Genomic DNA, 23,439 nt, shown 5'->3' on the forward strand with positions numbered 1-23,439 from the left:
CTGGGACTAATAAGAGCACAAAGCTGTATAAGAATATGTGCTGCATGTATTAGTGTGAGAGAAGCTGGTTTAACTGGCCTTTAGAAAAGGACCAGATATTAAAGAGCCAAGAAGCACTACCAGAGAGTGACTCATCCCTCTGCCTTGGACACCTGGTTTTGTTGGGAGCAACCACCTGTCTGGCAGAGCCAGCCCTCTCCTTTGACTGCCTGGCAAACCTAAATACCCTGGTCTGGTGCTGAAACCTGCCTGTTTTAGCTTTGGTTTTGACACAGCTTTAGATAATATTTGCACAAGGACTGTTTTGAGTATCCAATATAAATGGATATTGTAAGACTTTCTTTATACCTCCTTAGTATCCAAACTTGCTATTTTCTGATATGGGCAATTATTTGGATGTTGGTAAAACTTTTGCATAACTTTATGGAGATGTTTTGAGAATTAATGACTTTTGCAAAGATCTCATGCTTTGTAGCAAATACTGTAGGAATATGCAGATTATATAGAACAGCTCACTCAGAAGGGAAAAAGCAGTTAAGCCAATAAAAGACATCAAATTTATATTTGAAAAACAACATGAAAATGAACCCTAGGTTTTATGTGCTCTTCTGCTTGAAATGAACTGCTAACATTTATGGAAAGAAGAGGAAAACCCCTTTCCTATGCTTTGGTTAAAAGATTCTCCAAGTAGACACTTAAAATGGTTTTTTGCACTCTGATCCAGACTGTTGATATACTGAATTAGAAGATTCTGCACATGTATTATTGAACCACTTTAAGACTGTGTAGAAATGTGTTCCCTTCTGGCTTCCATTTTTTGTATGGAGTTTGTACTATGTTGCTTCAGCATCAGTTGTTGGAGGCTGCCCTGTTTTCTTGGCATCTTGTGAGGAGAACACTGACCAAGGCAAGTCCTACAAAATTACTTCACACTTGTTCTTTCCATGCCTTCTCCTTTTCATGAGGAACTGTTAAGTGAAGGAAGTATCATAAGTGAATTCTGTAAAGTTGCTGTAAGGTTAATTTTACTTTGATTTTTCTTTAAATGAAATGTTTCAAAAGTCTTTGCATATGGCTGTGCCAGTTTTTACTCATTTGAGCTAGTCAGGTAGGTCAGCTGAGTCCCTGGCCTCCCTTGAAGCGTTTGTTTTAATTAACTGAATGTCTGGCCTCTGATCCATCTACACAGTAGAAACTTGTAACTGAGGGGACTTTAGGTATAGGAAAGAAGCTGGGAAATCCCTTCCTCCTCCTCTTTCACAAAGCCACTGAAAAAGCCCTAACTGTTCTTAGGCTAGCTCTGCAGGATAGAAAGTATTTCTCACCTTCTCTGTATATGGTTTCCCATGGGACTTTAAAAAAATGTTACTCTGGATCTCCTGGAGGTGGTTAATGAGCTAATTAGGCTCTGAATCTTGCTGAAAATATTAGTTAAGCCACAACAAGTTTTGAAGCTGAAGCTTGTATACAAGGTATTTAAAAGGAAAATGCAGTGCAAAGAACCTAGTTCAAGATGCTTTACTGTGAGGCATTACATTATGGCAAAGAAGGTGATCTGTGATTTGCCCAGGTACAGTTTAATGACAAGAGATCTGAAATCTCCTTTGTCTTTGCTGTCTTGTATACTTACAAGGCTTGCTGATCATAGCAAAGATCCTTCTTCTTTTTGCTTTTGTTCACACATTTTATTTTTTAACTACCAGAAAGATAAGTTAAAAGGTCATCTTTTCAGTTGTTCTTGTCAGAGCTGTGTAAATTACATATTTTAGTTTTATCTTCTAAATCATACACTGCTAGCACAGCCTGCAAGAATCTGAAAGCACTCCTGCTGTGAGCACGCTGTAGTGCTGGAATTCATCCAAAGTAATGCCCCATGAAAGAATGGTAAATATGTCTGTGTGAGAACAGCCTACTTGGCAGTGTTCAAAATGCCACTGGGTTAAAACAGAGTAACTGCAGCTTTTCAATAAAGGCAATCTGACAACTCTGCAGATAGCTGATACGGACCTGTAACCTTTCCCTTTTAGCATGGTAAGCGACCGTGGCAAGCATTTGGTGGAATTCTTCAGTGCTATTGCAGGAAAAGGAATTTAAAGTAAAAGTCATCTTTATTCAGGTTGCTCTAGTATTTGCTTGGTATTTGATAACTAAAAGTACAAAAATTACAGTGGCAGTAGGAGGAGCAAGAGAGTGGAGGCTTGGCTGCACACTGCATTCTGTGTAGCTACTCATCTTCCAAACACCTTTTCTGTATGTGCAGGCATTTCTGAATGCTATGCTAATTAGAATCATTGTTCCCTTTTATTCAGACTCTTGCTGATGCTGGAGTAATTCCTGGAGGTGATATGACACCAGAGGCAGCCCTAACTAAACTGTCATACACGCTCAGCAAGGGAAACCTTAGCTGGGAGGAGAAGAGGCAGGTAAATATTTCAGTGTGACCTTGAAAGACTCTAAATTTCACATCTACTGTGCTAACTTCTGCTTAGCTTCATGCCTTGAGCTTCTCTTGCATTTAAAAGCAGTTGGTTCCAGAACTGTAATGTGAACAGCCCATGTTTTGTTTTGGTGTTTTTTTGTGTTTTTTTTTTTTTTGGTTGTTTTTGGTTTTTTTTGGTTTTTTTTTTGTTTGTTTGTTTTTTGTTTTGTTTTGGTTTTTTTTTTTTTATTTTTCTTATGGAAAGTACTATTAAGCAAACAAGTGTATGAAGATAGGGAGAGAAAAGAATTCTCTGCCTAAGTCAGGTGAAGACCATAACTGAGCCATAAAAATGCCATCTTTAAATGTTAGTAGCCTAGCTTGGACACTTCTGTACTGAAAACTCTTTGTGGAAGATCTTATGGGAGACAGAATCCCAACCCTACTGAAGTCAGCAAAGATCTTGTCACTGATCTTAGTGTGGTGAAGATTTCATCCCAGACTCAATCACACAAAGCTTATTCTGAAAATAAATATTGCCTACAGCCTCTTCCTTTACAGCATTACTCATAACAGTATTAGATTTTATTTCTCTAAGAGGAGATACACTTTATAATACATAAAAGTAGAGGATTATTCTAGAACCAGTTGTAACTCTTTTTAAAATCAGAGTCCCTTTAAAAATGTTCTTACTGTTCATTGGTTGCTTAATCAAGGTTTTTTTTTCCTGCAGGTTACATAGCTGTTTATTGTGTTCCTTTTTTACAGGGAGCATATAGCTCTGAATTAGATAAGGGAGCAGCATTCTGCAGGAATGCATGAATATCTGTGCTTGTATTGTAGTGAAATCTTAATCCTGACACTTTGGGAGATGACATCATGATGAGTCACTCTCCAGACTTAACACTGCAGGGACATGTGTATCTCATGATGGTGCTTTGTTTTTATTAAAACCATAACAAACCTGATCATTATTTCATGCTCCACATCTTCCAACCAGTAGCAACACTTGAGACAAACATATTTGGATACCTGTGATGCTAAGTGCAGTGGCTGAAAGTACCACTTGCTGTGCTTAGACACAGTTTCAGCCTCTGAGCTTGCAGTTGTTTGCTAAAGCTGAGAAATGAGAGGAGGAGGAGGAACTGTGTGTGTATTTGGTGAGGATGCCCAGAACATGCTCTGTACAAGGACATGCCTGGCAGGTGACACAGTGCTGTGAGGAGCCCGGGTATTGGATGTGTTTGTACATTTGTGGTGGAGCTGAGAGGGCCATAACACACAAAGTATCACCATACAATTTCAGAAAGCTTAAAGCAGCCATCCTTCTTGTTCTTTAGCCCAGCCTTTTATCCCCCCCATGGTTCATGCACTGCATCTGTGTGCCCTCTGTTCCCTTTGTGGTTGGTCAGTGCCCCTGGGCACTCCCATGCTCATTGCTGTCAATGCTGCTCACCTGCTTTCTTCATCCTCATTGGGAATGAGGCTTGGCCCAGCCCCACTCCCAATTACCACAAACTGTGTACCTACACATTTGCACTTCAGAAACCCCAGCTCTTCACTGAGACCCCTTTGGCATACTCACTGACCCTGGAACACACATGCACTACCTTGGTTTTTTTTTAATGCTCGCTTTAATCTTCTTGCACAGCAGATTATTTGACCTGGGACAGGAGAAACCTTCCCAGTCTTGCCTGGGTGTGTGAGTTAAAACTTAATTTGACATCCAGTTTGCTGAAGTGAGATAGCTGACTTACTCAGGTGAGGATTTGATGATAAGGTGTTTTAGGTACCATGTCACAAGATAATTCTGTATTTTCATGTGCTGCCCTTTGGTTGTGCTACGCAGTTTTTGTGTGGTGGTGTGCTGGACCTCCTTTATATGGTATGAAAAACAAAATAACTATAGCAATTTCTTTGAGTTATGCAGGATTGGTTTCCTCATTTGAATCATTGTACAGACCCACAAACAATTGTGCTGGCACAACTAAGGGAACAGCATGCTGCATTGCCTGGGCAGGAATGAGTTATAGAGACCAGGAGAAGAAGAAAGCCTGGAAATATGTTGTCTGTGGCAATATCTTCAGCTAAACATATCACCAAACAATAGTCTCCCAAGAGACAGAAGCTCTCCTGAAGCTGGCGTGGTTATTTTAGGATTCTTTTTCAACATGAAGAGCAAGGAATGTGCCCCCAGACACATACAAATGTCTGAAGAGCTGGTAGGACTGAATAAGCACACAGGGTTTTGCACTGGGTGCATTTAGCACAGGTGCCAATTGCTAAGGTTACCTGTGTAAAGCAATGATCTCAACCTGTCAAATTCTAAAAGTGTGCCAAAGCACTTGGTATTCTCTGACTTACATGTATATGGGACTCTTCCAGCAGACAGCTATAGTGTTGTCAGCTCTTGGAGGGTTTTTTTTAATAAAGGGCATGCCTAGACATAAGTAAACCTGGGGCATTCCTCCTGCCAACATCACATCTGTTTCTTGCAAACTTTCACAATCCTGCTTTTTAAAATTCTAATTGAAATAACTATGTGCTTTATAGCTGCATCAGCAACCTTTCCTGAAAGAGTGCCAGTGTGTAAAATGGTCAGAATTGAGGAAACTAGTTGCTTTTTCTTGATGGCTGGCTTCTATCTGTGTTCTCCAAGTTTCCCAAAGTCTGTCATTTAGAGTATTTTCATTTCTTTATTGCCCTATTCAAGTGCTTTCTACACATGACTTGGCTGACCTTTTTACATTTTGATCTGGGGTTTTTTCCCAGTTATATTGGAGGCACCCATCCTGCAAACTGTTACATGCCTGTTTGGATACTGAATGACTACTACTACTGTAGATTTTCTGCATTCAAAGCTGGATCTATGTCCAAATTGTAACAAAATCAGGGCTAATGGAGCTGTTTGAAAACCCATGGAAATACATGACTGTCTACAGGCAGCACTGGGCTTTGTTTTGAGGTCTATGTACACAGTCTGTGTAGGAGTCCTGAGGTTTGTGAATGCTGGCAAGAGGCAGCAGCATTTCAGAATATTCTGGTCTGAAGCCTCACTCTGCTCATTACTCATTATCTTTGTGTTTTTAAGCAGGCTGCAGCTTACCCCACTAGGGAACTTTTGTCCGCATATTCTAAAATTTGGGGTGTTTTGTTATGTGCTTATTTTGGTTTTCTTTGCTTTGGAAGAAAGTTTTGTTTGCCTGTCTCTCTCCCTCCTTTGTCTTTTTAAATGTGCAGTCTGCATGGGACAGTAACTATTTCTTTAATCTTTTGTCTGCATTCAATTAGTTTCCATAATTCCTCCAAACAGTTTTCTAACTTGATTATAAGGATTTTTTTATTAGACTACCACCATTTTTTTCCTCTGCTAACAAAGGGTTTGATTGCTTGCTTTTTAGATGCTGAGTGAGAATCTAAGAGGAGAAATGACTGTTGTACCCACAGGAGCCAAGATCTCTTTGAGAGATAGCAAGTTTATTCAAGTGATTGCCAAATCTCTAAGTATCAGCAGCAAGGAGGTATATACTTAAATATTTAAAATTAGTATCATGTAAAGCTGTAAATTGAGTTAAATAAGCCTAGATTAAAGATGAACAGCAAAGCTGAAAGAAAATTGGAATATGGAGTTAGGGAGAAAGGACACAATGACAATTCTATAACTAAAATGTTTTTAATTAAAAACATATTAATGTTTCCCCCCCCTACTTTGTAGCCCCTTCTTGGGATTACTTTCTTGGCTGACTGGTTGCAATAACAAGGCTCAGACAGATGCTCTAATTCAGGGTATCAATGATATGAAGAATTACTTTATATTTTTGTGGTCAAATGTATTGACAGTTTGGAGCAATCCAAATAATAATGGGTAAAACAGCTTAATTGTACATGCAGTCATAGAAAGCTGATACTAAGGAAGCATTACACCAGTGTAATTTGTGATGTGTAGTCCTGCCCAATTAGAAAATATAATATAAATATAAATTAGATAATAAAGTACTGGTTATACAAATACCCACTTTTCTCTTGACTTAGGTACAGGGAGGATGGGATTTTTATTAACTAATGAATACTGAATTCTTCTTTAGTAAGCATGAGAAATGGGAGAATATTCAGGGGGCCTAGGAGGCTTGTCAGTGTAGGTTTGAAAGTACAGGTTACACAAATATCTGAGGGATAACATTAATAAAATTGATCCAGTCTTGAGGATATGGTCTTTTCCAACTCCCCCCAGCACTGTTTCTCCTACTGTACTGATGTGTAGCTATGGCAGTACAGAGATGGCAATTAGTTTGTGCACCTTAAATGGTTTATAAAGATATCAGGTACATTGTAGTTTTGCCAGAGAGGAGTATAAATCTTATGGATGTGAGACTGACAAAATGTAAGATAAACACAAGACTTCTTTCCTTCCAAGAAATAAATGCTACCATTTCTAAATATACAAATAACTAATTTGGAAACTTTACATGAAAGCAAGGGCAGTGTTTTTACAACTTGGGTGTCAATTGCATTAGAAGCGAGGCTGATATTAAATGTTTAATTTTATTTGTTTCTCAGGAGTTAGAAGCTGTACGAGATGCATTAATCCCACCTTTGGCTTGTGCTGCAGCTAAACTGGGTGACATAGATGCACTAAGAGCCATAGCAGAAATGGTAATGTAGAATGAACAATGTGTACAAAACATTAATTTTAAAATAAAACTGTAATTGATGATAGGAAGCCATACTCATGGAAAGTGACAACCTAAGTTTTAGAGTCAAGGTGCTATGACAGTTACAAATGGTTTTTAGACTTCTTGGTCTTTGCCTTTCAGAACTGGTATGTTCTTGTCCTTCTCTGGTTTTCAGCTGTTTACATTTTCTTTTGAACTGTGAAAATACCGGTAGATTAAAATGCAAGTTCTTATCTGCTAACTTTGGAACACTTTAAAATTATTTGTGCTGCTTTCTTTTTGCTTAACTTTGTTTATGCATATTCATAGTATCCACCTTTTGGATGTAAATCTGTCAGGAATAAAAAAAGAACTTGAAAATTATATTTAAGCAAAACATAGTGCAGTGCTAATTCAGAATTTCTGTCTCTCCCCAGACCTCTGACTTGGGTTATACCCAAAGAAGAAACAGGCATTTCCCTGTCATCTCTTTTCTTTTTTTCCCCCCTCTTTGCCTTGGTTTACCCTACTATTGAGATTTTGATAATGGGCCTCAAGAAACGATAAATATATCTTGAAAGTAGGAATTAACTAAGACAAGAACAATTAGCAGTCTACAGGCACAAAGCTGCTGTATGGTGTGCAGTAATAAAGAATATATTTCAGTGGGAAACATGCGGGAGGTGGAATAAATATCTTTATTGGCACTAAAACAATGCTGCAAGATAAACTTTATGTTTGACAGGCTTAACTATTTGGTGGCAGAATTAAAATGTGATGCATACATGCTACTGTGTGATGTTTACAACAGTTTGATGTGCAGCCATTATCTTTTTGGCATGTGAAGGATGTGTCCTTTTGTAGGGTGGAAATCTGAGCTGTGGAGACTACGACGGCCGAACTCCCCTGCACATTGCAGCCTCAGAAGGGCACCTGCCCTTAGTTGAGTATTTGTTGATGTCTGGTGCAACTGTTTATGCCAGAGACAGATATGGATCTACCCCACTGATGAATGCCATCAAGTTCAGGTAACAATTCATGTGCTCCTCCATATAAGGTTTATAAACCTTCTGCCATTTTTGATTTCAACTCCATCCATCCTGTGTTCTGGTCTTGTCTGGTCTCAGCAGTCATGTGTAAATGACAGCAGTTAAAATAACACATATCTGCTTATTTCAAAGGATGTGACTAGCCCAAATGAAAAGATTTTTTGAATAATGTAGAATGAAAGCAAACAACTTGGTATGCATGCAGAATTTTAGCATAAGGTAATTATTGCTGTCCTCCTGCCAAGACTTTGTCCATAATTTCAGGGCTCCACTCTTTATTGTGAAGCTTTCTTATAAAACAGAGCCAAACTGATCAGTCCTTTTGATTGTCAGAAGTGAGAGTGCAGGACCATGGGCTGTCTGTTCTCTTTCTGCCCTTCCCTTTCTCATCAAGACCAGACTGTTTCAGTTGGCACAAAATATACCAGTAGGTTGACATGTTTTAATCTTCTCCTTCCACCAGTGCTTTCCTGAGTCTCTTGCTGGATGACTGGTTTTTTGATTTTCCTCTTCCACCCACTCATAATTATATGGGATGGTTGCATGGTTCTGCCTGCTTTGTGGATTTCCTCTTCCTGCTCTTATGAATGTCAGCAGTTCTTGAATGGTAGTCATGGACTTGCTCTTTACTGGTCTCTTCCATGTTGTGTAGTCCTAAGGAATGGCCATATCACAGAATATAAAAGTTATCAGTAATCAGAATTTAATTTTCTAAGATTTAGTTTGTATAGCCTGGGGATTCATAGAGCCATTGGTCTTCCAGCATGTTAGAAGCTGCGCACCATGATCTCTCCTTGTCTTTGATCCACTTTCAGCTCCTTATCTCACATTCAGTCTGTATCATGGCAGGAGAAGAGTCATTTTTTTCTGTAAAAGAGCTCAGATGGATTGAATTTTCATGGTATTTCTGGGTGAATGTCCCCAGATATTCCTACAGCTTTCTAATGTTGACAGGTTCACCTGGTCTGTCAAGCTGCAGTTAGCTCCCTGGGAGGTCTGGCAGTCCTGGATTACCATGGGCTTCAGGAATAACTTGAAGGCTTCTTCTGTTTCCAAGAGCAGCTGCAGAAGCTCAGCAGCTCTCTGGTTATGAGCTGGACTGCGGTGTGGCTGCGCTGTGCTATTGCCATTCCTCCTGCATGGTCCCAAACTGCTCTGTGCCTGCTGCTTTACCTCATGAATATATAAGCTCTGCAGTCTTAAAGCAAAAACAAGCCCAACAGCAAATCAAACAAATAACCTTGGAGTTGAATAGAGGTGGCTCTGGTCCAATGTGAGAAAATGCTAAAGCATTAGATACTATTAGATGTTCCTGCAAATCAGGCACCTACTTTTTTTACCGCACCCATCTACCGCCTGAGGAATTTCACATGAGCTTGTTGTTTGGATTCCTTAGAATTGCCACTCCTATATTAGACTCCTGCTATGACTCTTAAGCTCTCTAAAACTGCACACCCAGTTTGATGCAGGGAATTGTAAAAGGAAACTGCACCATAACTGTTTTCAGTTTCTCTTTTTGTTTCTACTGTTGGAATGAGAGGAAGAGTTGACTTAGAACTAATCTCATAAATGTGTATTTATGATTTGCTGTGTACTCACACTGCATTTCACACTGGTAAGCATACAAAGGAGAATGCTAAAGAGCAGACAGCTGTATATGTGTGTAATTAGATACCCACTAAAAAGATTTCTGCTACAGAAGTATTTAAATTCTATTTATTAAACACTTGCAAGCTGAAAGTGAAGAGATTATTCTGATAGAAAGTGGCAGAGAGGGAAGGGGGGGAAAACTGATGATAATGAGTAGTCAATGCTTTAAACTGTTTTAATATTGTAACTTTCTCAATTTTACTGAACATTGCATCAGCTTAATCCCATTTTCTGAGAATTAATATTTGTTTAATTGGCATTTAACTGCAATACAGTATCCACTCATCTTAAAAATAGCTTTCTTCCAGTCTTTTATGTAACATTTCTCAGTGGCTTGCCTTTTAACCAGCATGCAAACCTGTATAATGATGACTGATTTCTCTCTTCCATTTATTAATTTGTAAAGATGACCAGGAGTTATGTCTCCTCTTAAAAGCTTCTTAACATAGTACTGTCAGCTGATAGTCCACTGACTTGATATATGTCAATGATAGGCTCTTACATTTTTTGACTTTAAGTGACTCTTTCTTTGTTTCATTCTAAATAAGAAATAAACTACTGCATTTCTGCTTTTTCATTTGTAACTCTGCAATATGCCTGTAGTCACTCTGACTTTATGCATGAAGCTAAACAGACCACTGTTAATCTAGGCCAGTTGTTTGACATATCAAAATAAGTAGCATTCCTTTAATTTCTTACAGCACCCTCAAGGGATAATTAATTTTCAAAACAATAGAATAATATTTTTTTAATAACAGAAACTCTCTCAGCAGGAAAATGTCTTGAATAAAAATTGTGTATATTTTAAGTAGTAAAAGTGCTTCCATTTACTTGTAGAGCAGTGGTAAAAGGTTGAAAATGGGGAGTTGCTCATATAGTGCTGTGAGAACATCAGATTAGAGGTAGTAAAATTACCTCCCACGTAAATATGAATTTAAATACTTGATATTTTGAAAGGTTACATTTACATCAGGAAATCTAAGGCAGAGAGAAAATCTATGTATCCTTGACTCCAAGAAGCACACTGTAGTCTGTCCTTACAGTGTTTGAGCACAAAATTCCCACTGATACCATGCAGAAAACCAAATAAGTGAAACTAAACTGATCCTGCCATAACCATTCTGGTTGCTAGGGGAGCAAACATGAAAAAGAATGAAGCCAGTCAAGTTTGGATATACATTACACCTGCATTTCTTTAACGAGAGTTGGTGGAAGGTGTGCAGCCTAAGGCCCCAGTCCTGCAAACTCTTACATGTGTGTTAATTTCACATGTATGATTCATCCCTTTTGAAGTTGATTCACTTTTAATAAGTGTCTGCCAGGTGAGGGCCTGGGATGACAGGTACTGTACAGAACCTGGATTCCTGTGAATCCAGAGCCCTCAAGAACTGGTAAGAGTGTGGATGTCTTTACCTGGAACTCAAACTTTGCTCATACTGCTGAATGTTGAAGACTGCACCAAATCAGATATTCTGCTACAAATATATTAAAAATAGTAGTATACACTCGAGTTTTAATGTCCAGTGTCATCAACAATGGAACCTAGCAGGTAGGAGACACTAGAAACACCTTTTGCCTTCTTGTTTTTTCTTTCAGAGAGGGATGAATAACTGATACTACTAAAAAGCTATCTCAAGTAACATGCAGAATAACATTGTTTCTACAGCCTGTGTCTGACCAAGAGCCGTGGTTTGGTGACAGAACACAGTAAGAAAAGGGAGGGTCAGGAACAGCTCACAGGTGACAATGTTATGCATTTATTTTTTGCTAAGCATTATCAGGTGGGGCTGAAGTGAGCATGGAGCTGTGCAAGCCAGGGCTGACATGGGGAGGTTGCCATCCCTCTGCACCCTGAGCTTTGACTGTCCAGCAGTTCTTCTGTTTTTGGTTTTGTGCTGTCACCTTAGAACAGGAATTGCACTTGATCCGTTCCCAAGAAGTTCATGGCTCATGACATCACCTGAACTTCAGATCAGCTCAACTGTGACCCTTGTGAGGCTTTTGTAAAGCCACAGGAGAGCAGCACTTAAGGAAACAATTTCTAAAGACAAATACCTCTCCTGTGCCTAAGACATAACAGTATCAGAAAATTCACAGCCAGCCTCTTGAGATATGAGCAGTGCCCTAGTGGTGGGTACAAGGCAGCAGAAGTGGTGCTCAGGAGAGGCTGAGGTTTGCTCAGAATGTCGATGGCGCTCGGCTGCAGGCAGGAACACGCTGCAGAGCCTTGCCTCCCACATAGTTTCCATGTTGAGTGGTGGGAATGTCACAGGTGGTCTGTTTGCTTTCTTGGACTTCACAGCCACACTACTAAATCTGACACTTTTAAACTTTGCATTACTATTTGTCCCTAGTCTTCCTCTCCCTTGCCCTGTCTTTAACAAGCAGTAGAGCACAGCACTTCTTCCCATTTTTCCAAGAAAAAAGAAATGTGACTTTGAATGATTCATCAGGACATTTTACTTCTGTTTAGAAATGCTTTATTGTAAGCATTTATTGTAAACACTATCAGTTACAATGCTTACAAACTTAATTTATTTCAAACTACTTTTATTTTTTCCTTGTTTAAATTTGCTGTATTAAATGAGCAGGGTAAATGATCCCAAATCTGTCTGTACCAGATATTTACAGAGCCCCACTCAGAGCAGGAATGGCTGTGTGGTGTGACGGGTGTGAAGGGCTGTCTGGAGAGATTCTTCCCACCTGTAAGGAGTAAATAGTTACAACAGGAAGAGAAAAATCTGTCTTTTTTTGCTGGTATCTAGAGATACAGACCTCACAGGTGGAGCACACTGAGGCTGCACATTGCATGCTTTGCAGCCTTTTATCTTTTAGTGCTGTCCCGTAGCAAAGCTTTTGTTTTAAAAAATGCTCATTTCATGCTGAGATTTCCTGTATAAGGTGGGAAATGAAGAACACTCCAGGGCAGTCCTTGGAGAGTAAACAGACACTCCCCATGTTCTGTTCAGTACCCAATGAGAGCCTGAGTGAACAGACATGTTCTACTTTAATCTATTTCAGGTCAAATTTCATTTCAGCTAATTACTGTTTGGATTAAGACTAAAAACTAAAATATTCATCCATGTAGAATTCATGCCTTACCATGGATTGAGGAGTAGGAGAGCATGCCATTATTTGCTGGCTCAAGGAGATGCTTGTGGATGACGAGCCATGTCGTAAGGAACCCACCTGAGGAAATATTTTAGATAACTGAGCAAACTTGAGGCATGTGCTGTCCCAGCAATGCTTTGCTATGAAGCAAAGGAAGATAATTTTTTTTGGCTGTCAACTGGAACAAAGTATAATTAAAAAAAAATAAACTCTCCTAGGGTCAATAACCTGTGTTTGGAAAAGTGAGATGATTCCTAGAGCACATGTACAGTTCTTTGGTTAGTTTAGAAGCTAAAGCTCTTATATGGAACATATAAGCTTACATAGGCTTTATATGGATAACTGTAAAGTAACTTCTGATTGAAGATGGAGTTTCCTAAAAACAGGCAGAGGGATTAGATAAGTAGTTTAGTCCAATTCAAAAATGGAAAGGCCCATGGCTACCACCAAGTGATTAAGCAAAAAGTGTATGTGAGCTTATTTTTTATTTTTAATTACTACAGATGATCTTTTAGGTTATTGGCTGGAAAAACTCATGTATTTCCTATTAAATGATAAGCCTACCTCTTTATTTTGAAGTGTTATATTATAGCAATTTACTTAAAAGAGGAACTATGAAACTATTCCTGATCTACTGGATTATCATGCTCTTTCTGGAGGAAAAAAAACTGTGTTTTGATTTGGAAACTAGATCAATTGTTTAACAAAGGAGCATTCTCTCATCTCCTTTTCAAACCTAGTTCTAAATCTTCCACTAGGTTAATTATGAAAAATGTATTTTGCAGATGTTTTACTTGTCATGTTATTTTCTACCCACAATAGTACCTTTAGAGAGCAGCCTTTGCACAGAGTTTCTTAAGCATCTGACTAAGGTGTAGGTGTTGGCTGGCAGTGCCATTTGTCCCTTTATCTCAAAGGAAAGGACAAGGTAGACCTCCTAAAATCTCCAAGTAGAAATCAATAATAAATGTATTGGGGGGAGGAAGTTAGGAAAAAATGTGCTTTTCACAGAGGTTTTTAAGAATACTTACCATCATTTTGAAGCCCTAAAAATCTGATTAGCTTCTCCATTAACATAAAGATTCATTGCTTATCTGCAAGACACGATGTTTTATTTAAGACTAATATGTACGGGCATTGTATTCTTTAAAATACAGGAATGATGCTATGTAATAAATATTCTCCCTATTTGCATGTATTTCAGTTACTAATATTTCTACTGTTAAATTAAACTAGCACTAAGGTTAAGACACTAAGAACTCTTGGAAGAGCAGGGTATGCATCCCTTTCCTTTATAGAGCTGAACTTAACACTTCCTTGAGCTTAGTGTGCGAATGAGTTTTTGAGAGGGAGGGAAGCTCTGTCTACTGCATCTGTCATCTTGAAAAAGATTCATTGGTTCTGTGATTGTGGAAGGGAGAATGTGAGAACTTTCCCTGACTGTGTGTGTATATGACAATGTTGGATTCAGGGGGAAAATGTCACTTTCAAGGTCAAGTCACTTTCTCATTTTCTTCTATTCCTCTCATAAAGGCACATACCAGTGATTAACTTGTTACGAGAAACAGGAGCACACCTGTCAAGCCATGACTTGGAGGATGTTGGAACAATTCTCTGCAGGTAAATGTGATCTATGAGGTGGCCCTAAAATGGGTGTGGAGTGGGATGGTTTTTCAGATGAGACTCAAAAATGGAGAACTTTCAATAAACAGTTGGGTCCCTGGCACATGAGGGAGTTCTTTCTGTGACAGATGAATAATAAGGCAACAAGTGAAGTGATGGAATGAAGAATCAACTCTGTTTCAAAGCACCAATAACTCAAGACAGTTCCAAGGGAGAGAGGACTGTGGGGATAAGTGAGCTGGAAGCAAATAAATACCCCATTTCCCCCCAAATTCTCTTATTGAGGAAAGGTGAAAAAAAGCTGTTCAAGGTGGGATTTTCTAACATCTCTCTTTAAAAATAAAGCTGCACAAATCACCATTCTTAAAGTCCACTTTTCACTTGCTTTGGAATGGCTTCTATTCTAATTAGTACATAGTATTGTTCTTAAAAATAACTAAATCAAATAGACAAATAGGTTTAACCTCAAAACTTGTGAACTGCTGCTCACCATCAGTATAGTTAATTTTAAGAGGATAAAATTCTCTTAGAGCTGGCTTTCCATACAGCTACTTTCAGTATATAGCAATGTGGATGTGTGTTACAAAAAGAAATTGATGTTAGATTCCATTTTTTCAAGTACTGGTCCTGAATTACAAATTACTCTGAAAATTGTGAGAAGGTTCCATGTATTTCCAAAAATTACTTGTAATTTTTACTTAATTTCCTCTTCTCTCTTCTTTTGAAAAACAAACAAAAAACCTCTGAGCACTGGCCTTTATATCAGGACTTGGCAGGAAATCATGAGACTTGCAGGGACTGGTCAGTGCTGTACAATGTCCACCAAACAAGGTCAAGGTGAAGCTTATGTGTGTTCTGTGTGGAGACTGGAGTCTGTCCTTTGAGTAATTCTGGAATTAAGGAACACTGTCTGGAGTGTTTCCATTGTCATAACATGCTCAGAGGAGACTGGCTAATAAGACTTTCACCATAGAGTCAAAATATGCACTTCACAGGGCACTGCAAGTGATAGGACAGAATTAAACCTTTGGTTTGTGCAGTTTGCCTCTGCCAAAAAAGGTTTAGGGAATGACATTCCTCTGCAAATAAGCTGGCCTCTTTCAGGTGGCACGTGCAGAACCAGTTTGGCTAGCTGACCTGGCAGTAATATGTCCAAAACAAACAAAAAAAGCACAAACCAAGAAGAGGAAAAGGGTTCTTCACACAAAATAACAAAACGGGATTCTCATGCAGTTTGTTACAGCTTTTTAGGGATCCATTGTACACCTGGATCTGCATGGCCTGCACCAGCAGCAGAGCCAGGCAGTGGTCTGGGTTCAAGACAGTGCTGAAGTGGCTGCTCATACCCTGCTCCTGCAGAGCTGAAGCTCTTCATTTGCTCTGCTGTTTAGAGGGTCTGGCATACCCATTTCTAACAAAGTGGACTTTTTCCACAGTGTTACTCAGCTACCTATAAGTTACTAAATCTGAGGTGCTAGTGTTTGTCTCTGATATTTCCACAGTGTCCTCAGATGACCTTAGTGATACACTCATTTTTCTAGAATGCTCTGGCTCACTTCTCTGTCCTCTCTCTTGTTTTAAGCCCCTCTTTGCAGGCACTGGCACCTTCATGGCAGACAACATGGCTACATGGTCAAGCTGTTTATAGAACCAGCTGTTTATAACATCTCCCTTTATAACAACTCCCTTCTATCTAATTTGAACTATTTTCCTATGTTTCTTCTATCTTGTAATGTGCCTTAAGCTGCAATTTCTACAAGTCTGAATTTGTCACCAAGGCAATATGTCAAGTTCTTAGGGTTTAGAAGGATAAAGCTGCTTGCTTTCTGATAAGCTCTGTGTTTCTGCACTTAGCTAACTTTCTCCCCCATGCAGTTCTGTCTGAATTAAACTATAAGCATGCTTTCCCTCTGCTCCTACCAGTCCTCAAACAGACTGTTATGAAAGACCATGAATAGTCTCCTCAGCCTCCCTCTGTTTAGATTCGTGATTTTAGAATAGAATAGAATAGTTCACTTGGAAGGTTATAGAGATAAAATGAAAATAAATGTGTTCCTTTGGCACTGGTGATATTTGAGAGAGAATGGAGTACCAGCCAAAACTGAGGGTTGAGAGTATCAGTGGGAACTCTTGTGTAGGAAGTAGAGATGCACATAGTTATTAAATCTTTCATGGTTTCATTTGCTGGTGTCTTTTTTAAAGTGAGAGGTGTTAGTCTGGTTTTAAAATCACTTTGTTGATGTTTGGTATCTGGTTCAAGGCTTTGTTTGGAAATGAGATCTCAGTGTTAGTAATCTGTTAAAAATGTCAGAATATCTTCTCATATTGCAGTAGTATTGTCATCTGTCTGAAAAACCAAACCATGATAAGATAAATTGGGACACTCTTATTCTGAAAGCTTCTGGACTTCTGGAGTTGGTAAACAGTTGATGTGTGTTTGTTTTTTACAGTGAAAAAGCTTGTATAGAATTGAGGTACTTCAAGTCTGTACTTCACAAAATTAAACAATGGCACAAAGCCAAACCAGCTTTCTCATATTCTGAGATTTCATAAAATGATATGTGAATAGGATATATACAAAGATACAGCCTTTCAAAATCACCACCTTTCAGAATAAGATGCCTCTTCAATTTAACATAAAGAGGGGGTAAGGCTGGGGAAGGAAGGGTAAATATCCCTCTGCAGGAATAAGAACCAAGCTTCTACTGCTTGCTGTCTCTCAAAGAAGTCTGTCTGAGCTGAGAGAGATGTGGAGACACAAGCTAAGAACAGCACTCCCAAAGCTGTTCAGGACAGAGCAATCCATGCCTTGTGCTGGACTTTCCCCCCCCCCCCTTTGGATCTTCATCTTAAAAGGAAAAAAAAGAAGAAAAAGATTTTTCTCTTCTGTCAGGTTGCTGACATACCTGAAAAAAGAAAGTCTGTCCTGATTACTTTATATAGACATGGGGAAAGGAGAATTGCTGATAAAGCACAGCTTTGTGTCCCAAGGAAGGATGAAATCCCAGTACATGAAGAGGCAGCAAGGAACCCCAAGGTGTCATTTCACTGTACTTTTTAATTCCCAAATGTACAACTGCATTGGTCCTTGTCCTTACAAACCCTCTGAGCCCTGACAAGCTTTGCTCCTGGCAGTAACAGAGCACCCCTTAAATTGCAGCTTGATGTTGGTGTGATTGTAGGCACAGACAGCACTGTCACTATTCTTGATCTTAGCTCTGTCATCATCATGGTACATTAGCCCTGCTGAAACTGTGAACTGGATACATAATCATTTTTCTGAATGCAAGAGTACTGATAGGCAGGATGCCTGGGATTATCAGCTGTCAAAGGTATCAGAGTTTAGTAAACTGTGGTAGATAGTTCTTTATCAACAAAGCAGGTTTTAAACATCATGGTGAGTGTATATTGAAGATATCTTTGTTCCATTCCATTATATAACAGTGATGGACTTGCTGCTTGGAGGTTGCACTTGTAGTTGGAATTGCTGGCATAAATATCTGTGAGATAAATACTGAGTCAGGGTTCCTGTAGTGCAAATTGAGAAGTCCTCTGTATATATTTTAACACTTACTGTGTATAAAGGTAATCCAGATGTCTGTGGCTTGACTATGGAAATCTGGATTTGGAGAAAATGTTTTGTGGTGCTCATGATGCTAACCAATCTACTAAATAGTAGGTATCTTCTGTTTAGACTGGTATCTACATTTTCTCACAAGCTGCATCACCCTTTGTACTCTGGTCACAGTCCCCATAGAATAAAGTTCTCACTGATCAGTAAATGGCTGCTGCAAAATTGAAGATACTTCTGTGTATTTGGATTGCTCCAATGTCACGAAAGGAGACCACAGTTTTGCCCTCTGCAGCGAGGGTTAAGTTGCTCTTCCTGAATGGGTGCTGTTAATAGGCAGTTAATTTTCGAGTTAGCACAGCTGTCCTTGTTTGTTGCTTACAGAGATGTAGCTGAGGTGCCCTGGGTGTGTGGGTTGGTAATATTTCTGAAAGTCTTTGACCAAAGTGGTTTCCACTTCACACATGACTGAATGATGTGATTCTGTTTAGCAAATACAGTGTGCTGTCCTGTCCAGTGTTGGTGATGCTCATAACTCTCTAGGTAGGCTTTTTGTTTCTTCCTCTAACCTGTGACCTTACAGTGTTAACAGCGAGAGACTAGGCTTTGTAAATAAAGATAATTCATGTGTTTCAGAAGTGGCTGCTAAGCAATTTCTTTGCTTTACTAATGCTTACACTTTTTCTTTACTAATGCCCACCTCTTTCCTGCAGTTTCCTTACCAACCTCCCCCTGAACTTCCTGTTGGACCTCCTTTGCTTTCCTCTGTTTCCTTATTGCTTCTGAGGGGCCTTTTCTTTTGTGAGGGCAGTTTTCATTAATGATTTATTGATCCTTTCCTTCATGATGCCAGACTGAAGCACTGTTAAACCTCTTAGTACCCCACTACCACTTCATTGTCCCCCCCATCAGCTGTCCCCCCAGCCCCCGTGGGTCACCTGGGGCTTGCATGGAGGAACACAGAGACCATTTGCTTTCCCTTTTCATGCCCAGCCTCTGGGATTGCTGCAGTTAGAGGTGTCCACTCCCCTGAAAACATATTTTCAGGTACTTAAGTGATTTAATCAACAACAGAATTGATTTCAACCTAGCAGAGAGGTGAATGTTGCAGCCCTGCTTTCATGGTTTCTTCCATGACTGCCCCTTGCATCTTGAGCCTTCTCCACTTTTCACCAGGTCTGTCTGGCTTGGCCATCACCCCCAGGAGTTCATCACCATCTCCATCCCTGCTGCCAGCTCAGTGTTTGTCACCCACAGCAAGCTCTCGTTAAGGCAGAATACTCTGAACTTAACAATGTTGGGGAAGCTTCCCCTCTCTTAATGAGATTCAACCTCACTTGATGATTATCAGCAGGGTTCTGCTGAAACAATCTGCAGGCTCACGGGCAAGCTTAGGTCTGAAGCCTCAGAAATGCTGGTATCCTGGAAAGTCTGAAGGTCATACTCCCAACCTTCCCCTCTGTTCAGCCTGTCTTCAGGCTTGGTACAGACTGGCATGATTTTGCATATGCTCTTAGCCCTTTTACCAAAATGAGAGTTCAAAATCAACTTTAAGTATTGTGGATGCGACTACCAGCAGGTGTGCAAAGAAATAATCTGGTGTGCATTCCTCTGAAAACTTTAACTAACTTATTTGTATAGGATTCATTCTGATCCTTTCTATTGCTTGTTATATGTGGCAGGCAGAGGTCATAATTTTTTTTTTCTGTTCGCTGCCCATTTAAATCCGACAAAGTGTTTTGTGAAACTCAAATATAGCTGTGTTACTGTCCAGATAAGATGACATAAATGAACTTAATGTCTAACTACTAATAGCAAGCACAGTTATGCAAACTCTGTGAAGGGGGTTTCTCAGGGGTTTTAAATAAGTCCTGTGGATTGCTGGCACATCTGCTTGTGCTCTCACTCAGCTGCATCTTGATTTAGCCATTGCCCTCTCCCCAACTCATTTCATGAGATAAATATTGTGTTGTGAAATATGAAACTGCGTGACTTTTTTTTCCCCTTTGGTCATAGTCACACCCACTATGTGAAACTAGCCTGTTGTAAGTACTTATAGCACAGCCCTAATAATTTAAGGAACTGATTCATCAAGCTGTGTTGCTTGCTCAGCTATTCAAAGCTGTTGTAATACTGTTCCTCACCTCTCTACCCAGGCAACCATGTTGAGCCTGGTTCAGCCTTCACCTGCTGAGCTCATTGATGGGTCCCAGGAGCTCACTGAAATTAACTGGAAGATTTCGAACCAATATTAATTATTCTTTTTCCAGCCTTACAGCTAAAGGTGATTTGGATGGGCTGTATGCCTGGTACCTGGCTGGTGCAGACCTGGAGCAGACTGGTTATGATGGCAGGAATCCCCTACAAGTAGTAAGTGTCCATACAGCTGTGCTCCCTTGGTGTGCTAGCTGAGTAATAACACGTGCTCTTGGAAAATATTTATTTGGGAAAAATATATGTTGACTATAAACTGGATTAGAATTTGTTACAAATTCAAATCTGGTGCTGTTGTGAAGTAGTAAATAGTTGGAGTGAGAATTTTCTCATCTATGTTGGAGGAATTAAAATTTAAATTGGATTTTAATGATCTTGTGTTAACATAGTTTTAATTCCCACAAGTGAGTATTTGCATGTCCTGGTGCACAGGATGACAGAATTTATTCATGTTTCTACTTACAGGCAGAGGCTACAGGACAGAAGGAGGTTCTTGACTTCCTTAGACAAAAGCAGTAAGAAAGGTAAGATTTTGTTCTCAGGAGCTGGAGTTCTGAAATGTATCATCAGCACAAGCATGAAGAGGGATCTTGTATTTAAGCCCAAGTACACCCTGGGACAACTGGGTTCATCTGCTGTCCCTGTCTTGGTTCCTGATGTGACTCTGACTACTTAAATCCTTCTTTGTAGAGTGGGGCTAATGTTTATTATTCTTTCTGCCTGAACCTGGAAATGCTTTTTTGTGCATTCCACAGTGAAGTTCTGAACTTGGTTGGGAATATAAAAGCTACTAAAATAAAACCACTGAAAGCAACAATGTGATGTTTCATCAGCCTGTTGCAATAAAAGGCTCCTCTGTCTTGTCTGCTTTGGAGAGGAAATGCCTTTTATCAGGCACGTTGGCCAGGCCTGGCTCTCAGGGTGCTGTGTCCCAGCACAGAAGTGTTCCCTTCCCCAGGACAGCTGCACAGCCACCACAGCCATGCAGGAGGGGCCACTGTGCCACCTGCAGCACCTCCACCTGCCCTCTCCTTCTGGCTTTCAATGGAGCACCCTAAACTGGACAATCTCCTGGTGTAACATCGTCAACCACACGGGAAATTCACCTTTGTCACAGAGCAGAGTTAGCTGTACTGCACAGGAGGACTGCAGACAGCTCTGTCACAGAGAGCTGTGCCCAGGGCTGCTCCTGCTCTGGGCCCAGCACAGGGCAGTGCCACAGCCTCCCTCTTCCTCAGGCCAGGGGGCAGCTGCCTGGTTGTGCCTGACATGAATCCCTTCTGTGCTGCCATCATCCCCAGTGTGTGTCCCTGGCCCTGGGTGTGTGTGCCTCATGCTCAGAGCATCAGATCTGGCAAGTCCCTCTAAAGGGAACTAGTTGGGGCATTTGACCTTCTCCAGTGCTGTGCCGTAACTGGAAACATTTAAAACACTTGCCTTTCATTTCTCAGAGCTCCTTTCTGATGCAATACATTGTTGATTTAGATATCTCCAATATATTGACAAGTCTAATCCAAATTTAAATATTGGGAGGAGATGATCTCCTTTATTTCTTAAAATTAGCACAAAATGTAGTTAAAGGTTTTGCTGCATCAATGGGTATCTGACCACTTGTATATCCCATTTGAGAGATGTTAGAGGGGACTGCAACTGCAATTTTTTATTTTCTCTATACTTGTATAAATTAATGAAGGATGCAATCAGGCAGATTTCTTTGTATAAATTAATGAAGGATGCAATCAGGCAGATTTCTTTGCTTTCCATGGAAGTTTTGGGGTTTTCTTTGGTTTTACCTGATATAGAAGGATTAGATGCAATCACAATCTTGAGCATTGAAATGGAAGTTTTCCAGCAGTCAGGATGGCAATGCTAAAATACCTTTAGAATATGACTTATGCTACAAAGGGATTTCCATTTTCATTGAAATAGTTTTGCAAAAATCACTTTTCTTTTGTAAGTGAGGAGTGAATGTGTTAAATCCTCAACTCCTCCATGGATCATCTCATAATTCCTTTGGACTGAACCACCAGCAGTGTAGGCGGTCTGAAGGAAGTCTTCAGCACTGCATGAGAACTGGCTTGGCAGGCTACAGGGGGATCTGTTCTCAGGAAGGCTTTGGATACTGCCTGGGTCTAAACATCCATTCTCTCTTTCTCCAGGGGCTGTAGAAGATGGTCACTCCTCATCAAGAATACCAGCTTGAAGCATTCATGGTGTTAAGCCATTATGGGAGGAAGAGAGGAAAGAAACAATGGTGGTGCTGCTTGGGGCATACAGGAAGGCTGCAGCTTAGAAAGATTCTTTATTTAGGATCGCACTGATTGTCTAAAAATCATTTGCTGCCTTTATTTTTTAATCACTTTACTGGAAATAAATTATTTTAAGTGAGTGAGGCTGGAATGCATGGCTGTTCCTGCTACAAGTTCTGATTTTAAAGAGGCCTTTTGAATGTTCTTACATTAAACCACGGAGGACAGTATTGCAGGCAGAGCAAATGGAAATGCTGTGGTGAATTCATACCAAGCAAAAACAGTGGATTGTGCATTTCTGGGTTTCAGCTAATAAAATCTCTGAGGAACAATGTTGATTTCACTTTGTCTGTTTTTTTGCAATGACTTTTATCACTCCAGCTGCAATTACAGCAATTGTGAGTGTCAGTGCAAACAATTGAATCAGTCATGGGCATCTGCCTGCAGTTGTGTACTAATCTTCACCAATGTGTCACTATAAACCCTCACTTGAAATGAGTAGGAGGCAGATGCCATAAAGCATGTTTGTGGGACTGCCTGAGTGAATTGATTGTTTTGTTTCTAATAGCATCTTTCCCACATCCTGACCGGAATATAATCAAGATTGCTACATGCTGGACACATAATTCTTTGGACTGTAAATGGGATCTCACTGTTAGCAGACCCCAAGTTTAAAGTCCCAACTCTTGCCGACTAAATAAAGAAGGGCAATATGTACGTTTACAGCTGTGTCTGCCCTAGTATATGCAAACATAGGGAATACTTCAGGCAAATGCATATATTGGAGATGGCAACTTTTAATTTCACCTACAGCTTCTGCAGTAATCTGTGTGGATTTTCTATCTGTTGCATCTGAAGGGAATCTTTGAAGTGCAGATAGTTTTTTCTTTCTCCTTTTTAT

At 39.8% G+C, this 23,439-nt stretch overlaps 1 protein-coding gene across 1 annotated transcript in view; it reads left to right on the plus strand.

Annotated features, from left to right (window-relative positions):
* Nucleotides 1–22,774, plus strand: part of ASPG (asparaginase) — a 44,535-nt gene extending 21,761 nt beyond the window's left edge. The window contains 8 exon segments of the mRNA XM_030949730.1: nucleotides 2,310–2,423; nucleotides 5,821–5,940; nucleotides 6,977–7,072; nucleotides 7,936–8,099; nucleotides 14,415–14,501; nucleotides 20,346–20,445; nucleotides 20,755–20,813; nucleotides 22,449–22,774. Of these exon segments, the coding sequence (XP_030805590.1) occupies nucleotides 2,310–2,423; nucleotides 5,821–5,940; nucleotides 6,977–7,072; nucleotides 7,936–8,099; nucleotides 14,415–14,501; nucleotides 20,346–20,445; nucleotides 20,755–20,808 (735 nt within the window). The 3' untranslated portion in view covers nucleotides 20,809–20,813; nucleotides 22,449–22,774.
* The last annotated feature ends 665 nt before the right edge of the window (nucleotides 22,775–23,439 follow it).

Source organism: Camarhynchus parvulus, chromosome 5 (genome assembly GCF_901933205.1).
Source record: "Camarhynchus parvulus chromosome 5, STF_HiC, whole genome shotgun sequence".
In the NCBI taxonomy this organism is placed as follows: Eukaryota; Metazoa; Chordata; class Aves; order Passeriformes; family Thraupidae; genus Camarhynchus; species Camarhynchus parvulus.